Raw genomic sequence first — 20472 nt, 5'->3', positions numbered from 1 at the left:
CCCCTTTTTCATGAAATCTGACGACCATATATCCTCTCAAGAGTTGCTAGTTGATATATTACCGAAACAATGTGACCAGAGGGAAACACAGTGAGCAACGCACAAAGCAATCAAAGTCAAGTCGAATGTTTGATATCATCTGGTGATATCTGCTGCCCATTTGTACCTAGCTACCTGACTTGATCTCCTGTTCCGTCACTCAACCGAGGAGGATAACAAAAACCATGATCCCAAGATACCGAATCCCAAATAGCAATTCTCTCTCTCTTTCTCGCTCTCTTGTGTCTCGCTGAGTCTCTCTCTCTCTTGTACCCCTTCGCTGTCTTTCCCGCCAATGATTTTATAAACCTCACCAAAACTCTCTCACTCTCGGGGTATCTGTTATACATATGTATCCTGAACCGAATAAAAAAAAAAGGGGGACCAAAAAAATTCCGCGACAAATGAAAAGAAGAAAAGCCCTGCGGAATAAGGGCTCGATGAAAGTCATGTCCAGGCCGTCCCCGTATTCTCCCATTCGCGCCGTGTTTTGAGATAGTTGGGGGAAAAAAAGGATGAGCAAGAAGACGGTTCTCGATGGAGTTTTTGTGCATAGCGATGCATGCCGCTGGGAAGCAAAAAGAATGCGACGCAAATGAAACGAAAGAGATTTGAGTTGAAAAAAAGCATCGCTTGCTTGCCCAACGCCGTGTATGCCATGCATGTTTATTCCCCATAATGTTCGTATGTACGACGTTTGTTTCGGCGTGTCATGCCCTGAGGCTCGGCTGGTGTAGAAAAATGTTGAAAGTTGTATGGAAAAGGAGAATTCGGGAGTGGTGAGTTGTGTGCAGCATCCCGGCCGCGTATCGTGGGTGGTATTAATATATTGGGGGAGGGACCGAGCAAGGCCGCACTCATACTGTGTTGTCGTCCTGGGCAAGATTAGTTGCCTTCCGCTTGCAACTCGATGCCACTATCACGATCCTGGGAGCTCTTCTCCCAGGGCAGCGGTGGCTCAAGCCCAGTATCTTCAGTGTCCAGGTCTAGGTCGTCATCCTGGGTCAGGATTTCGTCATCCTCGTCCCCATCCTCGTTGGGGGGAGGAAGCACATGTCCACCAAAGTCAACATCACAGATGCGGACCTTATAATCCAGCGCCTTCTGGCCCTCTTTGATGAGAATCTCAGTCCAGTTAAGACATCGCTTGATACTTTGGTTGATCTTTTGGCTGTCGACGAGTAGTTCGCGATGCTTCGACAGATCAAGCTGGAGACGGCGCTCATCTCGTCGTCGACGGGCAGCCGCCTTTTCCAGAGTCTTCTCATCATTAGGGTCCAGAGCGTCCGAGGCTGATACTGAATCAGTCATTGAAATATCAGAGTCGTCCAGTGAATCGTGCTCCTCGTCTTCCGAAGGGGGTGCTGAGTCCTCTTCACTGAGATCAGCAAGGGCAAGGCTGACAGGGGGTTCCACCAAAACTTCAGAAGGAACTCGGCTAGAGGTCGCTGAAGGAGCGGCAGAAAGATGGCCTGCTCTCGACAATCGCTTGTACCTGCGAATCTCTGCGGTCTGCTTTCGAAGCTGCCTCTCTAGGGTTCGGTTGATGGCTTCAAGAGAGGCATTGGTGATCTCTAAGTCCTGAACCTTGCGTTCTCTCCGTGCGTTGGCCACTAGCTCGTTCACGGGATCAGAAGAATTGGTCGATTTAGTTGGGCTCTGAACTTCGGGCTGTGATCCTTCATCATCCTGCGCCTCCTCCTCATCGGCGAGTTCCTCGGCCACTTGGAGAATTGATGCCATGGTCAGGGCTGGCTGACTTGAGCCAGGACTCCTCGGAGGCGATGCGGGCTCTGAGTGCAGCCGAGGCGGAGACATGGGCATCCTGGGCGAGTGAGAGGGGTCAAAGTTGGGGACGCTCCCTGTCCTTGCATGGCCGCGGAGTTTCCTGGGTGCGGATTCAATGCTGACTCTTCTCTTGGGATTAACGGTTGCAGCGGGAGCTAGCGATGTTGGTGATGTTATGTTGGTTGCCGAGGCTAGTTGGGGCCTGCTATTGAGACCAGGTGTGCCAGTATTTTTAAGGATTGAGGGGCTTGGCTGGGCAATCTTGATAGGCGAATGCGGCCTCGGAGGTAGGGAGTATGTGTGGTTCGAGTGTCCAGATGCCGAGTTGCCTGTGCTCGGTCGTCCAGATTGAAGTCTAGAAGTAGATGAGTTTGTTGACGAAGGTCCCGAGTTCTGACCACTGGGCTTGAGGTCAGGTGCACCATTGGCATAAAAGAACTTGGAGGGCGTCGGTTCGGGTGTGCTGCTAAGAATTGGTGTAAATGGTGAGGTGGCGGGAGGGCTTATGGTCCTCTTGGACTCGGCATTGCTGCCACTGGCGTATAAGAAAGTGGACGAGTGCCTGTGTGTGCCAGTCGAGGGTCGACTAGACGACTGTGAAGTTCCTTGGACATCACTGGCACGGAAAAATTTCGAGTCGGGGTCAGCGGGAGAATCAGATCGAGTCAGTGATGGTCTTCCTGACGACGATGTCAAGGAAGCTCGAGGATCCCATCCATCTCGATCCGGGTTCGGGGTGCCGTTCGGAGTGGTATGGTTGCTCTCGGCGGCACGACTTGAACGACTGCCGGACCGGGGTGTTACGCTGCTTGTTAGGTAGACAGAGGGCGAGGCGGTGTCGTCTCGATAAGGGAGTCCGGAGGGCAAGCCCTGGGTTGATCGCCGGGCCAGAGGTGCAGCAATCGAGGGACCCTTTGCACTGGAAGCAATCTTGGGCGTCAGGGGAGTGCGGCCGACATTCTTTGCAGCAGCTGCACTGAGCTGCGGGGGCCGGGGCCTCGAGTCACCACCAGGGGGCATCTTGGGCGTAACGGAACTCGACGGGGTAGAGCGAGTCGAGGTTTTTGTGGCGGTTAGGGCGAGGACATGTTGCTTCGGGCCGTGGTAGCTAATGGTGGTTGCTGTGGAAGAGCGGGCGACCGAGGTGGTGGAAGAGGCGGAGGACTGAAATCGAGGGCGAGCCTGAGCCGGCAGCTTGTTCGTCGTAGGAGTCCTAGGCAGCGGCTTGGACGAGGCGACGAGCTTGTTCGCGGATGCCGAGGTAGCTATGGGGACGGGCTTGGCTGAGCGGCGAGCGGCGAGGCCGGTGGTGGAGGTTCGCGAGGAGGAGTCGAAGGAGGAGTTGATGTTGTTGAGGGTGCGCATTCTGACAGAGACGGTGTCTGGCTGGAGTCGGGGGAGTCTCGACTGCAGCAGACCAGACAGAGACGGACGGGTGGGTGGGTGACGGGCAGTCGGGCAGTGATGGACGTGGACGGGACCAGGCGCTAAATTGTTACTGGCTGGCCGGCATGGCTCGGGCGGCACCAAATTTTAGGTTAAGGGGGGCCACCGCTGGAGGGTCAAAGCCACAGGGAGCTTGGAGCGCTGAAGCACAGTGGACTTCGCTGAACACCCAGTGGGCACCTCCGAGTAAACAAAACTGACACACACCCGTTCTCTCGACGAGAAAAAGCTGTGTGAAAGCGGGGGGCACGGTAATCGATATGAGTCGGGCTGGTGGCTTGGGTATCGATGGATTCTTCTTGCTGCAGGCGGGAGGGGAAAGAGAGGAGAAATTCTGCACTATCAGCAGTGCCTTTTGATGAGTCGCATACAGAGCAGCAAAGAGGAAATGAAGCCAAGAACGTGCTTCGTAACAATCAACCAAAAAACAAAACAATAAGCGTCACGAGTTCTTTGTGTCAGAGGGAGGCGAGAAAGGAGGAGAGTGAGGAAGGAGAAGAATCGGTCAATCACGAAAAGCGGACGGGAGGGAATACAGGTATGGGAGAGGAAGAAGCGGGCAAGAGAGTGAATGGATGGATCATGGCATGGGCGTACCCTTGCTCTCCTCGACACGGAGCGGACGGCCTCGCCCAGGCCAGCATGGGAGCAAGCCGTCTCTCTACCGCTTTTCTTTTTGGCCTCCTCTGTAGCCAAGGTCAAGGCCTTGTTTCCTGATCATGGGTGTTTCTCCCCAGCTGCAGAGTCCAAAAAGCACAGGCATCTGACTGTTGTGTTTTGGAATTGACCCGTATGAGTGGTGCTGGTTCGTTTTGGAACATGCCAAACACCACCAGCTCCTGTGGATCAGATCAGACAGATTCCCCCATTTTCATCCCATCCACAATGAAGAGATGGAAATGTTACAGAGCATGTTTGTTTATTTTGACACTCAGGTCTCCTACGCGGCCTCTCCTCTAGCCAGGAAACCCATTGCGTCCATCATTAATAGCCAATTCCCTTTCCTACACCTTCAATGCTCACCATCAGCGCCGAGCCCGCCCATCGTCATCCTGGCTTGATTACATCTTCATGCCAGCCCCAACCCACAGTCCAGTCAGTGCCCCATGCGGTCTCGTCTTCTCCGCCTCGCCGTCCGGTCTCCCTGGAACCCATGCACAAAAGGACGGACACACCCCAGTCCAGTCCCGAAGGGAAAAAAACACGGGCAGCAGAACAACTGCTTGGGTCCCCCCCTAGTCGATCGCCGCGCGTGTGGCATGACACGGGCAACGCCACAAACAGAGCAACAGAAGCAACAGCCGGCGGGGTCAAGAGTAGCGGTCCCGAATGGCCGGAGAGACAGTACTACGTAGTATTACAAAATGAGTAAAAAGAAAGGCAAGAATCCCTTCAATTAAACAATGAAATCCCAGCCCAGCAACCTTGCCAGAACCAAAAAATACACCAACCCTTCCCAATTGGGCAGCATGTGCACATGCAAAGCACCGCTCATGATGTGCTCGCAGCTCGCTCACTTGCCTTAGGCACGCGCACAAAATGCAGAGTCCGAAAAATATCCATGCTGACCAATCACGATCCCTTGTTTGGCAAGGCAAGGCTTCGCTTCAGCTCTTCCGTCTCTTTGTCTTCCTCGCTCTCTCTGCTTTTTCCTTGTCCCGCTGACAGAAAAAACCTGGCACTTTTCTTCTTTGGTGGCTCGATGATTCTGCAATAACCTGTCCACAACCCACTCCCCTCCCTCTCCCTCCCGTTCGCCAGGGCTCTCCCATAGCCCTTCGCCTATCGATTTTCTTTTTTTCCCCAGCGACCCGAGGTCCCTAAGCTCTCGGGAAGGATATCTCTGTTTCGCTGCTCATTCAGATTCGCGGTGTCGTCGTGTCGTCATGGGCGTCATAGGGATATCGCTGATTGTCGCCTCGGTCGTCTGGGTCCTCGTGCGACCGCCGTCATGGATCCCTTCGCCCTTGCAGATCCTCCTGCGATGGAGAGGCAGCCCTCCTGCCACTATCACGGACAGCAAGACCGATCCCTCGACGGCCGATGCTGACTCTGGCTCTGGTATGGGGCCTAGCGCAAGCCCTGGGCCCCGTGTCCTGGTGTCGTTGGATCACGAGGTGGAACCGGCCCTCCGCACCCGGACTGATCCGGCCGACAAGCCTGTCGACCGTACCACTCGAGCTTCTTCGTCCGACCCTGACCGCCTCCACCAGCCTCTCGGTCAGGGCCTCGTCGCCAGTTCCTCACAGCAGTCTCAGCCCGCCAAGCACGATACCGCTTCTATGCCTCCACCCCCACTGCCAAAGATCGTCTCGCAACCTCCTCCTCCAACCATCGCTGAGCCTGATGAGCAAACCACTCCCAAGGCTACTGCCGTCTCCGATCCTCCATCCCTTCCCGTACCCACCTTTTCACTCGACAATGCTCCCCCGGCGCCTAGCTCCCACCCCGCTCCGCCCCGGAACCCCACCGTTCGCGGCCCCGCCCCCTCCATCGCCGCTCCGTCCTTGGGCCCGTCCATGATGCGACCTCCTCCGCGCCCAGGACGACTTCCTCCCACGCCATCATCTGCAACGCCCATCAACCGCGTCTCTTCCTCAACTTCATCACCCTCCGGCCGCCTTCCGTCTCTCGCTCAGTTCCCTGCCGCGAACTCGCCCCAACGTGCTCGGGGACCGGCTCCTAATCGCGGTCCTGCCAGCTCCGGCCTCGCCCCGCCACCAACTCACTCCTCCAAGCCTTCCAAGCCCAGCCGAAAGGTCCTCCTCACACCGGGTCACTCTCCTCTGGACTGGGCTCGCATCTCTGGCCCCAACTCTGACCTTCGCGGCGTTGACCCATCAACTCCGTATCTTCGTGTCACGCCCTCCATGTTGAAGGTCCGAACCGGCCGTAAAGGCAAGGACGCTTGGATGGCCCTCAATGGCAAGGTGTACAACATTACGCCCTACGCCGACTTCCATCCTGGTGGTGTCCCGGAGCTGTTGCGCGGTGCTGGCCGTGATGGTACCAAATTGTTTGGTGAGATTCACCCCTGGGTCAACTACGAGACAATGTTGTCTGCTTGTCTTGTGGGATTGCTCGTCGAGGAATCTGAAGGTTCCGAGAGCCAGATGGATGGCATGGATTAGATTTACTTACAGCATGCGTTTACACAAGCGACTTAACGAACATAGAGTCGAGGGTACACATGGATCACGGTGGTAGTTCATCTTGGAATGCCGTAAACCATCCTTGTTGCGCCATAGCTGCCCAACCCTCAGAACACATAGATGTACACTAGCTAGAGAGATACCCCTGCTGCATAGAGAACGACATGATATTTTACCGCCTCTTTCCGAACCTGAACTTGAGCTCATCGTCGCTGTCGTCACTATCGGCAATCTCGACAACCCTACTGCGAGTTGGCCGCGCTCGCTTGGGAGGCTGCTGTCCCCCTGCTGGCGGCTCTGCCGCGGCCCGTTTGCTCCCCTGGCTTGTGACTCGGGACGACTGGCTCCTCGTGTTGCTCTGGGACTGCGACGCCGTACCTCGGGTGCCGCGAGTTCGTGTAGCGGGTATCGATGATTTCTGAGAGACCTGGTCCTCCTCATCGCTGCTGTCCGAAACGACACCGACATGTCGTCTCTGCACAGACCGCGCCGGTGCTGGTTCTGAAGGTTGGGACTCTGCCCCTGAAGGCTGGCTGACATGCCGCTTCCTCCTATCATTCTCCTCGTCCTCCAACCAGTAATCGTCGCCTACGCCAAACTCCTTGGTCTTGACCTCCACAAGAGGCACAATGACCCTCGCTGCTTGACGACCCGTCGCTTCTCCGCGTTGTCTGAACTTTTTAAAGTTCTTCATGCCGTTCCATTTCGGATCCCATCGGCCATCGCGGATGTCTTGCTCCCGAGTTCTAGCCTGACTGGGCTTGCGCACCTCGATTTCTTCCACGATGTTGAGTCGACGGATCTCCGCAAGGTCAACATCATCAGGAAGATTAGCCAGGTCTTCCTTCTCAGCTCGAGCACGAGCCTCCTCCTTTTCTTTGTTCTGCGCTGCCATTGCCAGAATATCAAACTCCTTCTTGATCTTCTTCTTGGGCGTCGGGGCAGGATGTTCGGGTTCAGGCTCCGCCTCTTTCGCCCGAACACTCAAGTCTTCGCCTCGCTCTATTCGCTGGCGCTTGAACTTCTCTGCCGCGGTAGTCATGCCGTCCATGAGATGGTCTTCTGGCAGAGGAGAACCGCGTCTCTTCCTCTGTGACCTTCGGGTATTGCTTGGCACCTCTGCTGGAGGAGGAGGAAGGTCATCCGGCTCTTGAGAGACAAACAATCCACCCTCCTCTTCCGTCGATGGCTGCACCGGTTGTTGCACCGAAGGTTGATTTGTTGTCGGCGCCGAAGTCGTCGAAGGGGTGTCATCCATGTCAATATCCGCGTCATCGTCAAAGCCTGCGAAGCGCCTCTTGACGGTCCTTCTAGTCCTTCCTCTTCTGGGGGCGGGTTGTGACTCCTCGGCTGATTGTGACGTTGGAGCCTGTGTATTTGCAGGCTGTGAGCTCCCTGACGGCTCGGGTTGGGGCGCATTATGAGCGTGCTGAGGCTCCTGGGTATTTTGCGCAGACTCAACTTCGAGTGGCCGACGGAGGATACTCGCGTCCTTGATGAGAATGGCTTCCAAGAATTCGCTTTGCTCAATAGGACGATGATCCAGTCTCAGGGATACAGACGTGAAGAAATCGGCGTACCAGTTGACCAAAGACCCCTTTGAAGGCACAAATCGGACAACTACTACTCCTTTGCCCTCGCTGCCGTCATTAAAAGCACCGAGGCCTTTCTCTCCAGCGACACTCTTGACATATCGAACGAATTCGTCCACTTCAGTCTCCTCTGGTACGACATTGCCCAGCAATGCCTTACCGCCTCCGTTTGTGATTGGCGCAAGTAGGTTGTTGTATTGTGACTTGTCATAGAAGATGAAAGTGTATCCTTCAAAAATGTCCTTTCTCTCGGGATCAGGAGCATAGGTCGAGTCCGGGTGCTGCACAGGCTCTCCACCTCTTGGGGGCAGGTGTTGTAGTGCATCAGGCCAATTCTGGTTGAAGTCCTGTTCCAGAGGGCTGAGATCGGTAATCTCTGCGCCCTCTGCCGGACTCCCAGCCTCGGAAACAGCATCCAGGAATGACTCAGTCACGATGTATTTGCCATTGATTAGTGCCTGAAGTCCTTTGGCAGTATTCCGCTTTTTCGAAACGACATGTGTAGTGGATTGGGCGTATTCCGTCACGAGCTTGATATCAAGCTGCTCGAACCTGTCGCGAAGTGTCGTCAAAGGATCCGTCTGCAGTTCTTTGCTAGTAAAAGAAAAGGCGAAAACAACTGGCTCCCACAAGAGGCTACACCTTGTCAGCCAAAGCCATTGCGACGAGCGAGGGTGTAGTTACCGAAACTTGTGAGGACATTTGCCCATGGTGAACTCGGCCGTCGCCCCCTGCACCACCTTTTTCTTGCCCTTGATCTTTTCTCCATCGACGACTGTTCCTATCTTGGTCGCCAGGTCCTCGATGGTGAGCGTCGATCGGCTGGTGGGATTGTGGGCTTGGCCATCTTCGACTGGGCTGACGGTGAGGGTCAAATGCTTTCGCGAGATGGTGTTGTGGGATATGGCTAATTGGCCAGCTGGATTGCCATCGTTAGTTCGACTATGTTAGAGTCTCGGTGCGAGGACTCTCACGCTCTGCCGCCGTTCGGCCAAACAAGTAGGTCTTTCCCGGTCTCAACCACAGCCTTCGGCCTACAGACAAGTCAACAACGCCAATATCAGCGTCACGGGAGCGCTATTCTCACCTTTAAAGGCCTCGGGATTCTCCAGAATCCACATCTCCGGGCGTCAAGTGCGACGCGAGGTCGTCCGAAGTCACATAGGGGTATGACGTGAGGTTAGAGGTCGCGAATCCTAGCGGGGACCTGGTGAGACGCGTCAATGATTGAAGTTCCGCGACGCCAGGTCACGTGGCTCCAACGAGCTGCCCTCGGCCCCAGCAGGCAACCGCCACAATTCGGTGATGCAACAAGGGGCAGAGACAATCCTTTTGTCTTCTTTTCTTTTGGGTATATTCTCCGTGTGCGCGACTTTCTGCGTCCCTTGATTGAGACTATCCCCTTTCTGTGATGATTCACACTCTGTAGAGCTCCAGACCCGACTCTGTTGCCTCCGCTCCTCTCCGCTACCGCCATCTGATAAAGACTTGAGCCGCATCTTCGCTCCATATTCACCCGACGAGGCTCGGCCATCCCGCAAACTTGATAACAGATCGAATGATATTGGATCATTGATGATGACAAAGTGCAGCGTGATGTCATCCGGGAGCCCTACGCCGTGGGGTACTGGCCACGACCAACACCAAAAGCAAGGTCAGCAATAGCGATGATCCTTCTATCAACAGGGTACCATCGTGGTAAACGGTCACATGGCTCAACCCTCCAGGGATTACAGGTTTCTTGGGTACATTCTATGCATTGATTCATCCCAGTTATTCGCCAGACCACAGGAGCCATTGCGTAATGCTCCTGTCCAAAGAACCTCGGGGGAGGCTCGACTATTCCGTATCTGATTGTGTACAAGGTATCCTCCAGCAGAGCGCCATCTATTCCTTCAAAGCTACCAACAGCTCATTTAGAGTCTGCCTTGACCTCCCGGACCGTACAGTCCGCGCATCGAGGGTGATTGCAGTTAAACGTTAAGCATTCGGCATCCAAGGACCAGTTCCATTGCGCTCCACACTGGCACTGGATATGATGTATTAGTTGCCAACTCCCGAGATGCCCGTGGTGAACTGACACATGTCCAGTAGTAGGTTTTTTTGGGCTTGGCCATATTGGTTATTGTGCTAAACCATCAATACTAGCACTACGGAGTGCAGCTTTGGGCCATCACTTACAAGTTTTTGTACTTGATAGACGTTTTCTCTGGTAGATGTGCGCACGATGCAATATTCTTATCATCTACCACCCCTAGAAAGATACCGGCTATTTAACCTAGTGTCGAAAGATGAGGCTCTGCTCGAGTGACCAGGCTCGGCACTCCCACAGCCTCAGACCCGAGTTGGTGTCGATGGGGACCCTCCGCATTCCCGACCACCACCAAGGCACGGCGAAACTTTACTTTTTAGGTACCATGATTGACTAACGTGAAATGTCGAAGCCAACCAAGATTGGATATGTCATGCCCTGCAAGGTTATCGAGGCGAGTGTGCATGGAACTGACCCCTTGAGGGGGGGGTCGGTGTTCACTCTAGGCATTATCAGTTGTAGAGTGATTTATCCGCCCCCAATTTTTCACGGATGAGTCGACCCTTTACCGCTGAGTACCGAGCTAGCAGAGCCTCATCACAGAGGCCGTGTTTCGTGTGGGCCGGGAAGCAACCCGTGGTAGATTGTGTCAGCAGTAACAAATCCCCTCACTCAAGAAACAATCAGGCCACTTATCTCATGGAGGATCTATCCAGACGTAATCGTGGTTACATATACTCTCTGAACACAGCGGTGAACCCCAGAACTAGGGTACAAGATGCTAATCTGTAAGGCTGATGGGGATCGAGTAGATACTCGGGGTGGGTGTTACAGCAAGCCGCCACTACCACGCTGTTCCTCTCTCCGGTGCGAGCCAGTTGGCTTCACGTGTCCACCAAAAGGCATGACCCCCCTTCAACTCACGTCGGTCAAGTGGTAGGCGTAGGCGTAACTTCGCAATCCGAGCATTGAACGTGATTGCACGATGTGCAGTGAACCGAGATGGAAATGTTCCAGTCCCGAAAACACCAGTGCTGCAGCGATTAATGTCAGTACGTCATCGTCAAGGTTGAAGCGTGTAGACTCACACATTTCCACATCCACGTCACACCAGACATGTTGAGAAGCCGTTGTTGTGTAACTAGTCGTGAAGAATTTAACGGGCAGATAATTCAGGTGTGGTTGGGCAGTGTATGCAGCAGGTACGTCAAAGATGGTTTAAATGAGTCAACGGGAAACAGCGTCAGGTGCACAGCTTTTATTCCTCCGTATTAGACGCCATGTTGCAACGGCGGCAGCTTTTCGACCACTCAAGCGTGTCCATTGCCTTCATTTCAACCTCCCTTCTCAAAGTGCAAATGATCGTGACAGGGATTGGTGAGGATTGGATTGAGGCCCCCCAAGTTGTGCGGGGTTGGCCGAGCACGACTCTATTCTCATGTCAAGGAATAGTTGATGATAAGACCCTTAAAGCCCAAAGTGAGGCCTACACCGACTTTTAGAAACAAACTTTTTGTATATTGTGGTTGTATATTCTGCTGTATGTGGTATCATTAAAGTTGAGATCCTTCGCCAGGTGCTCCCTTCATTCGTGACCCCTCCATCATTCGCGTTCATTGCAACCGTGAACGCCCCCAAAAGCAATTAGTCGACTTGGACACCACTCGGAGGTCATGTGTGTATGAACGTGACGTAGTACTGTCAACGAGTATGCAGCGGGGGGTAGAACGATGGCCTTCAGGGGGCAACCTGACGTTTCAGATCCAGCCAGACTTATAGCACTCTGCGAGCATCCTCTTCCGCCCGGCCCTCTTGCTCTTGATGCTGACTGCCTCGCTATTCTGGGTCCTGACACGATCGATGTCCTCGGGATCCTGATTTGTGACTCGGGCAATCTCTGCGATCTCTGCAATCTTCCACCCACGCAGGACAAACAAGCAGAGGCCGGCCGCAACGTACATGAAACCCACGAAAACTTGAGCGCCGATGTACTTGCCTGTCCCTGTGACAATCTCGAGCGCCATCGGCTCACTGAAAGTGCAAGGCAGGACGATGACAAGCCACATGAGGTTAAGCGCCGTAGGTACGTCAGCCAGGCCAACGACCTCAGCGGTGACAGGGGCCACTGTCGCCCAGAAGGTTCCTCCCACTGCTCCGCCCACGATCGTAAAGAAGAGCAAGACGCCATACGACTTGGAATTGATCCAGAGAACGAAGACTAGAATGGCGGCCATGAATGTAGTGACACAGGCCATGTTGATGCGTCCCGTCCGATCACTAAAGTATCCGATAAAGGGTCGACCAACAGCCTGTCCCAAGTTGAAGATGGCGCTGACCATGGCCGCTTCAGAAGGGCCGAGACCAATGAAGTTGGCGTAGTTGGCAAGACTGAAGATGAGAACGACGTATCCAAGCATACTAAACCATCCGTAACCGAGAAGCAGGATATACTCGGGGCGCTTGAATAGTTGAATGTCGAATGGAGCCTGGCGGGAGCCAATGATCTTGTTACGATCCTTGACAAGCAGTGTGCAGATGATGTTGACCACAAAAACCAGGATTCCCAGGATCCTATATGCCCATTTGAGGCCCATATTCTCAATGATGGCACCCGATGCCAATGAGTAAAGAAGACCGCCGAGACCAGATCCGGCTGCACTGAAGCCATTGGCTAGGGATCGACGGGTAGTGAACCATTGCGGGACGATGCCGACACTTGGGACAAAGAGAAAGCCCATTCCTAGGCCAAAGAGGACGCCTTGGGTGAGAAAAAGGTGCCAGATTTTATATGCAAAGCTGGCACATATCAAGCTGGTAGTTTCCAGAACAACTCCCAATAACAGGGTAGGCTTCGTGCCGATTTCGCGGACGAGGACGGTTGCGATAGGAGAGATGAGCAAGGCGCAACTGATGCTCAGAGAACCAACAAAGGCGTAATCTAAAGACGAGGAACCGGGGAATGTATCGTTGGCGAGATAGTGGGCAAGGAACACTCCGTAACTAGAATTGAGACCCCATGTATGGGCATTGATTGTCGCAACACAGGCCGTACAGACCCAACCGTATCCTCCATTGGGCGGAGGAGGAGGGCCATCATTCCGAGGGGGGAACATGTCGCCATTCTCCTTATCCTGGACCGAGCGGTGATCCTCCGTTTGATGAATTGAAGTAATGGCATCGACATCCGCGGTAGTGGAAGTGTCTTGGCTCTGTCGGTCAGAACCCCTCTCCGGATCCGGGACCTGCGAGTTCCTCTTTTCGTCCATGACTTGAAGTTTCTCAAAACCAATTGAACAACTTCAAGGCCGAGTAGGTAAATTGAGGGCGAAAGGGTCACCGAGAGGGGCGACGAGAGGGCTCGAGGATGAAGGAGGATGGAGGAGTCAGGACAAAATTTGCCAGATGGAAGGGTTGGACTTATGACCCATCCAAAGGCGGGCCGGGGGGACACCCAAGGATGGGGGACGGGACCCATCCATTTCTGATATCCGGAGTCAGAGATGGACCCCCGAGACCCCAGCTTCTTGGTCATCGGGGAACGGCGAGGGCCACTTTTGCCGTCACGATCCAGTCGCAGGGCAGCATTTGCGCATCTGTGATCCCGACAACCGGAAATGGCGTCCGGGGATAGAACGGAGGCATCTTGGATCATCGATTTTTGGCTCGGTTGGCGTCGCATCGCAGGAGGGCGCGATGCCGCCAACTCTTGGCTTTTACCTTTAGCACCGTGTTGCCGAGGTGAAGAATGCGGGGGGACGAGGAGGCTGTCATCCATCAATCTGTTGGATCTTGGAGAGTTGAAGTTGCTAAGCTGACGTTTCGTCTATAGAACGCGAGCCGAAAGAAACCGAGTCAAGTCTCGTTTCCACGTGGAATAGAACACGACAGGACAGGCTCTGTCTCGAACGCCTGCAACGTGGACTGGCTTGCCCTGGCGCAAGCTTATTAATTAAACTGGTGGCTGAGATGAGACCAAACCAGTTCACGGATCGGATATGTTTGGTAAGCTTCCGCGTCCGCGGGGATAAAGCGGGGGGGTTGCAGCCGACGCACGCATCTCGGCCGATTGGTTAACGGGGGCGCTCCTTCCCGCCTCCAGTGCTGAGTCCTCCACGTGATGGTTCAGCTGGAGGTACGTACTCTCCTCTTCTACTCCCATCTGTGTCTGGCCAAGCCTTTCCTTCTTCAATCTGTGGTCTTCAACCAATTGCCTAACCGTCAACTTGCAATGGCCTCAATGTTCATACCCAAGTGGTTGCCCGCAAAAATGGTTGTTCATGGCTCCTCAGGGTCATCGCCACTAAAGGAACCCTCCCCGACATTCCGTCGGTTCGTCGGTTTGACCCTACGACCAATATGCCGACTACCAAAGGCTACTTCATTGATTAGGGAGGCCAAACCTACGATTCTTTCGGTACCGGTGATGTTATTCCTATTATTTGTACAGTTTCTTTGTTTCTTGCCTTATCAGAGGTCGAACAGCAGAATAACGTGGAAATATGACAGTAGGTTCTAGTGAACACTCCAAAGAAGGGCTAACAGCTTTGTTCTGTCAAGCAACAGCATTCGCGTTGTTATAAGGCTCATATAAATTCAGTTCCATCTTTCGTTCTCGTCCTGCGCGACTCGCCCACAAATCCTTCGTCCTCCCACTTTCGCTCAACACACAACACAGGACATCATTCATCCCGTCAACTATGGGCGACGAAGCTCCTACCTCTGGCCAGGTGGTTAGTCTCGTCGCAATCTGCTTCCTCCTCGCTCCGCGCCTCTTGCGACTCATCGGGACTCTAATCGGAGACATCGCAAGATCCTCCATCCGGGGCCGCGTGCCGCCCGTACACAGAGTAGCTCATACCCCCCGGGACTGTTCTGTCATCGTTCCGGTCACGAACCCAGACAGCATAGACATCGAGTGCTGTCTCCGTACCATCTTGAAAAACCATCCCTTGTATCTTTATATCGTCGCTGTCGGCAAAGAAGATCGGGATCGCCTCGAAAGACGCCTGGGGCATCTACGGAAAGAGTTTCCACTGCAACATATCACCGTCGGCGCTGTCACAAGACGCAGCAAACGTCGTCAGATTGCACACGCCGTCAAGAGCGTCACGACCCGCATCAGTGTAGTTGTGGACGACAATGTGATTTGGCCACCCGGGTTTCTAGGAGGGGCCTTGGGCCCTTTTGAGCATCCCGTATTGAACTGCATTACAGTACCCAAGTGTGTGCGAGCACCTCTCTGTGACTCCTTCTGGACCGGTTGCTGGAAACGGTTAGCCAACTTCCAGTATGCTTACTTGCATGTCCAGAATCGAGTCGCAACCGCTTACGATTTCTCCGCAATTCCTTTGGGGTCGACTGTGCTGTATCGCACTTACGCTCTTGAGCAGGTTTTGGATGAGTATGAGACGGAGCACTGCTTCTTTGGAAGAATCGGCGCACTCACGGCAGATGAGCACAGCTTCTTTAACCTGTACTTTCTCCAGCATGACGACCGCTTCAACGTCCCGTTTGCCCCTGGAACGACCACCGAGGTCTGTATCTACTCCTTCTCTGACTTCATCGCCGATTGCGAGCGTCATATCAGGAGTACATGGCGCATCAGCGCCAACATGCTCACCTCCCAACAGTGCTTCCGCTATCCATGGGGTCTCTACGCAACATGGCTCTCTGAGCTTGCTTCATTCACTCTGATCTGGGATGCCATCATCGTCACCTTGTTTATGTCTACGTATTTTTACGCACAGAATCATTTCAGCCTTTGCTGGTTTCTCCTAGCTTTGTTTGGCATGAAGATGGTGGAGGCGATCATAACCATGATCCACATGGACTTTAGATACTGCGACTTCTTGGGAATCCTCCCTCTCCTTATCTTCCTCATTCCATGCCACTACTTCTACACCCTCCTCAAGATCAAGGCCCTCCTCGCGTACCATCATATCGAGCACGCCGAATACAAAAAGCTTGACAGGGAGCGGAACAAGTCGAACGAGCCAACTTGGCTTGTCAACAGTGACTCCCTGCTTAAGGAGCCCCCGAAGCGTCAGTATCGTGGATTGGAGAATGCTAGTTTTAATAAATAGGGAGATGTCTAGGTCTTGGTTTGTTGAACGAGTGTGATGTTCTTGGGCGATGGACACAGTTACATGCTTAATCTCCTTTCACATCTAAACAATCATGAATTTATACAGATTTCGATACACAGGAGCCTCTAGACTCACCAGAAGCACCTCATTAATGTTTAATTGTAGAAGTCTCTCGAACCATTCATGTTATGCCCAGTCGTGGATGCACAAGGGAAAGTCGAGAGTGTAGGGTAAGATTCCCTGCCAGGGGTGAGCTATTCGACAAGGAGATGGATATTTGTTTCCGATCAGAGCCTATGAATAATTCTAAAAAAAAAAAAATAGCAACTGTGTATTAGTTATTATTTGAAGAATTCACCACTTAGTTGACAAGTTGAAAGTGAAGGGTCTAAAAACTACGATTCAGGGGCTGCGCCTCATTGATCCTTATGTCACATCAGCTCGTCGGAGGGCAGCCAAATAAAACAAAAAGGCATTGAAGAATAAACTAGTTCGAGGTGGATCAATCGCAGTAAGACCCAAAGTAAAAACACATAGCTTATTCAATTTAATTCGCAACACATTGTAATTGTCGTGTCTACCTCAACCGTGGGTGGGCTGTAGCCAGGGGAAGCCATCACCAAAGCCAAGCCAACACCACACCACACAACATCAATTACCAAAGAAATGCAAAAGTATGACTAGAGTCAAACTAAAGTCAACCATGCGTAGCTTCGACTAGTTAGCAGGTACCTGACAAGAATGATCCAAGAGTGTAACCAGGGAGTTACTGGCAAAGCTTGGCAAAGGCCCAACTCCTCCTTCATGAATCAGTCACTCTACCAGTGGGTCCCGGCTATCACGGCATTGCCCCAGACCTTTCGAGATCCTAAGGAATCTTGCTCGAGCGTCAGCCTGGGGAACGTTCCCCGTGGGGATAGTTTCATGGAGACGCCCTGTGCTCGTGGGATATGGGGAAGCCTGGAACTCGGGTGATGTGACCTGTGGGACTCGGGATCCATGTAATTATTTGAAAGATGCAGATAATCACGAGATTCATGAGTGGTTGCAGCCAGAAATCGTCTTGGGGAGGAGTTCTATGGGAGTGTTCACTGGCATGAAGCGAGTTTAAGGGGGATTTGAGGGGGCACGGTGGGTGACTACTGGATACGACTCAAACTTCATTTTAATGTTTGCCTAACTTCAAAAACTCTCTTCAGAGATATCATTATTTTACGGAAGAGATTTGAGAGTTGTGGGCGAGTGTGTTGAGGAGTCTTCGAGTTGAGAGCATGGCTTGAAGCGTCTTACTCTACCAGTCAGGGGCTATTTACTCGGGACACAGAAATCAATGCAGAAAAGGGTCTGCGGTATTTGCGATGAGAAATGGTCTCAGGAAACACGAGATTCTTTCTTCTGTCCTCGCAACACCTGCGTTCGCTTTCGAAGGATGTCAACACCACCTCGTCATCGGCAGTTGTGTCTTCTAGAGCTGGATGTATGCTTTCGGTTCGTTTGTTGATGTTCTAACAAGGAGAGGCTTGTCGTGAAAGGGATTTCTGTTCATACCCAAGCGGTTGGGGGTCCCAAAAGGGGTATTTCTGAGTCTCAACGGCAGCGAGTTCCGACTTTTGGGCGTTTAGACGCACACATCGGACGATGTATGATGCGGAGCCGCAGCTGTACATCCTCTACAGTCAAAAGAATGGTTGACGATGCTGCTTTGGTGGTTTTGACGGTGAACTGTTTCGGCAAGTAAGGGGCACGGTCTCGACTTTTAAAGATCTGGAAGCAGGGCTATGCCTTCTGACGAGGCATTCCCTGCGAGCAGGCGTGGATTCATGTCGTTCAAGGGTGTTTCTCAAGAGTGGCAAGACCTGTAGACATGGTCACTGCCAGTGGTCGCCATGTTTGTAACTGTCGTGAGGCTTCCAGTCGTGAAAGTGAGGCCCCCTGAGTAGATTCTGACTCCCAGGGGTTATGACTACTCGTGGGAGATGGCACGTATAACGGTCAGACACAGTAAGATGTGTTGAACCATAACCGAGGTCAAGTTGCTAGTGATGTGACAAATGATCGACGTGAGTCCACCAATATTGATGCCACGACTCAGGAACTCGCCTCCTGTCACGTCACATCTCGATATCAACGAAACGGTTCAACAACACTCTAGACTAGCACTCGGAGGAAAGGAAGTTGCCTAAATCGGAGGCGGAAGTAAATCTCAGTTTCGACCAAAGATTCCCTGCCCCATCATGGAAATCAAGAAGGGGCGTTGGGCTCTGGCGAACCGAGGTCAACCTGACCGTCTGTCTGGCATCGTGACGGACATCTCGGCCGGAGAGGGCTCGGAGAGCGAAATGCGCCGTAAGAAAGGACTTTGCTAGCTGCCTGGTCCACGTCTTGAACCAACGGTCAGGGGGCAGCGGTGGAACACCGAGATAACGATTGCCCACTGGCTTGCAAACGAGCATTGACGAAGAAGTTGTGACCTGGCCACAGCCACGGCAAGCATTGGAACTGCCAGCATGATCCTGCCAGATCGTTTACTGTGCATCTTTGATGCTACGACCACCATCTTTGGCAATGTTTCTCTCTCAATCTTTGCCAGCCTGAAGCATCAACAAACAGGCTCAACTCCCGACGAGTTCACTTGATCACCTTGACGCATGTAACGCTCAAGGTTCAAAGTGGTTCCGGGCATTAAAGTCCGTAAGGTGTTTGCACTCTAGGACGTGTCGATAGCGATGTCGCATCGTCGAGACCTGGCGGCGGTGGCTTGTCAAAGCTGGAAGCGCTAGAGGACGGCATGCGCGTGGTATTGGGCGATCGGATCCCTGAGGCTGGCCTCTAGCCTCTTGGCCTCGCGGCTCTTCTCTCTTGGCTGGCGTAACTTGCGAGACAAGGTGGCTTGTGCTTTTCGGCCTGTGCTTGTTTTGGAGCAGGGTTTTGAGCAGTTGGAGAAAGCCGTGATCCGAGATCCAATTTCATCATGGCCAGGGGGATCGCTGCTGATAGCGTGAGAGGACGATTGTTTGATTGATGAGCGTTCTCTTGCTGCTGAAAACGAAATCCTTTGCCTTTGAGACTCTCTTCTGTTGGCCTCACCGTGTTGGGGGTTTGGGGAGTACTGCAACCGTCATTTTGCATCCACCCACCCAGCACCATGCGGGCTAATATTGGTAGCAGTAGCAGCAGCGAACCCCAAGCGGTCATGGTAACGGAGGTCTCTCGGAGAAAGCGATAGGTGACGGTTCCGCAAGCGGAATCTAGTGAGACAGAGAGATAACGACAGGCGGAGCCTCGCTCATACGATCATGGATTGCGTGTGGGACCGTCAGTCTCGGAGTTCCACGCTCCCACGCTGGCGAGCAAGGACATACGTACGTAGCGACATTTTTTATGATGGTGATGGGGGGCCAAGTTTTTTTTTCATTGTGGTCTCTTTCTCCGCCGACGCCGGCCACGATCGCTGTCCCATTAGCTAAAAAGGGGACGTTCTAGCGCCGACGGCAAGGCCGATGGAATGAAGAGGCTCAGTTGTTTTCGCTTGCTTAAAGGTCGATAACATGAAAGATGGAAACAATCTGGTGGTTTGAAAGAAAAGACAGCGGCGAGGAGCGCTTTGGTGAGGGGACACAGGCTGAGGGGATGGGCTGGCTGGGATCCCATGAGGGGAGGCTGCTTGGTGAGGAGTAGACAGGCCAGGCCAGGCACTGACTGTGCCTCCTTCCTTAAGCGAGGCGAAGGGACTGTTGGGGGTCTCTCCTCTACGGCAGGCGCAATGGGCAATGGGGCGTGGCGTCACCGTGTTCCTGCACCCAGCTGCAGTGAGAGTGAATCGCTGCTGCCAGGATGTCCGGTCCTAGTGCGTAGGGTACTAAATTTGCTGGGTACCGGGTGTTCCTGCCGTCTAGGAAAACCCTTGCAGGCAATGTTTCTGGAAAACAGCCTGAAGGCAGCTGATGCGCGCTGCTGCAGCCCACCTCAGAGGCCAGGCACCTCGAGAGTGGGCTGTTGCAGGTTTCTATGCGCGCCACAAGCAAGTGCCCGTCCCCTTCCTTAGTAAGGGCGGCTGCAGAGATTGACGCTAACCGAGTCGCTAGTTCGTCCCGTTTTAACACATTCTCCCGTCATCAATCCCCGATCCCATTCCCGGGAACTCAAACCCAACGAGGGTAACAAGACGTTTGTTTTTGGAGAACTTGACGGACTTGGGCCGAACACGCCCCCTCTCAACTCGGCCCTTCGGTCTTGACGAGGGGGAGGAAGCCAATCATGGTGGTCAAGGTCCCGCTGTTGCTGTCCCTCTTCTCTCGGTTGACCCAATCGCCACCACTGAGGCGGTTGGTCCAGGT

At 53.3% G+C, this 20472-nt stretch overlaps 5 protein-coding genes across 5 annotated transcripts; 2 read left to right on the top strand and 3 right to left on the bottom strand.

Moving 5' to 3' along the window:
• Positions 1–924: 924 nt before the first annotated feature.
• NCS57_00163200 (uncharacterized protein) lies at positions 925–3192 on the bottom strand (the record flags this gene model as incomplete). The annotated part of the gene is made up of 1 exon (XM_053051691.1): positions 925–3192. The coding sequence occupies one exon, from the start codon at positions 3190–3192 to the stop codon at positions 925–927; it is 2268 nt and encodes a 755-aa protein (XP_052920206.1).
• A 1967-nt stretch (positions 3193–5159) lies between these two features.
• On the top strand, positions 5160–6404 carry NCS57_00163100 (Cytochrome b5 heme-binding domain-containing protein; the record flags this gene model as incomplete). Its single annotated transcript, XM_053051690.1, has 1 exon — positions 5160–6404. One exon carries the CDS (start codon positions 5160–5162, stop codon positions 6402–6404), a length of 1245 nt encoding a protein of 414 aa, XP_052920205.1.
• A 193-nt stretch (positions 6405–6597) lies between these two features.
• On the bottom strand, positions 6598–9138 carry NCS57_00163000 (FHA domain-containing protein; the record flags this gene model as incomplete). The annotated part of the gene is made up of 4 exons (XM_053051689.1): positions 6598–8653; positions 8702–8936; positions 8992–9051; positions 9105–9138. The coding sequence occupies 4 exons, from the start codon at positions 9136–9138 to the stop codon at positions 6598–6600; spliced, it is 2385 nt and encodes a 794-aa protein (XP_052920204.1).
• A 2668-nt stretch (positions 9139–11806) lies between these two features.
• On the bottom strand, positions 11807–13315 carry NCS57_00162900 (uncharacterized protein; the record flags this gene model as incomplete). Its single annotated transcript, XM_053051688.1, has 1 exon — positions 11807–13315. The coding sequence occupies one exon, from the start codon at positions 13313–13315 to the stop codon at positions 11807–11809; it is 1509 nt and encodes a 502-aa protein (XP_052920203.1).
• A 1431-nt stretch (positions 13316–14746) lies between these two features.
• On the top strand, positions 14747–16132 carry NCS57_00162800 (uncharacterized protein; the record flags this gene model as incomplete). Its single annotated transcript, XM_053051687.1, has 1 exon — positions 14747–16132. One exon carries the CDS (start codon positions 14747–14749, stop codon positions 16130–16132), a length of 1386 nt encoding a protein of 461 aa, XP_052920202.1.
• Positions 16133–20472: the final 4340 nt, after the last annotated feature.

The sequence above is a fragment of the Fusarium keratoplasticum genome, chromosome 1, assembly GCF_025433545.1.
Source record: "Fusarium keratoplasticum isolate Fu6.1 chromosome 1, whole genome shotgun sequence".
NCBI classification, from domain to species: domain Eukaryota; kingdom Fungi; phylum Ascomycota; class Sordariomycetes; order Hypocreales; family Nectriaceae; genus Fusarium; species Fusarium keratoplasticum.
Note: the sequence above shows the minus strand (reverse complement) of the source record. Positions and strands in the feature narration are given on the sequence as shown.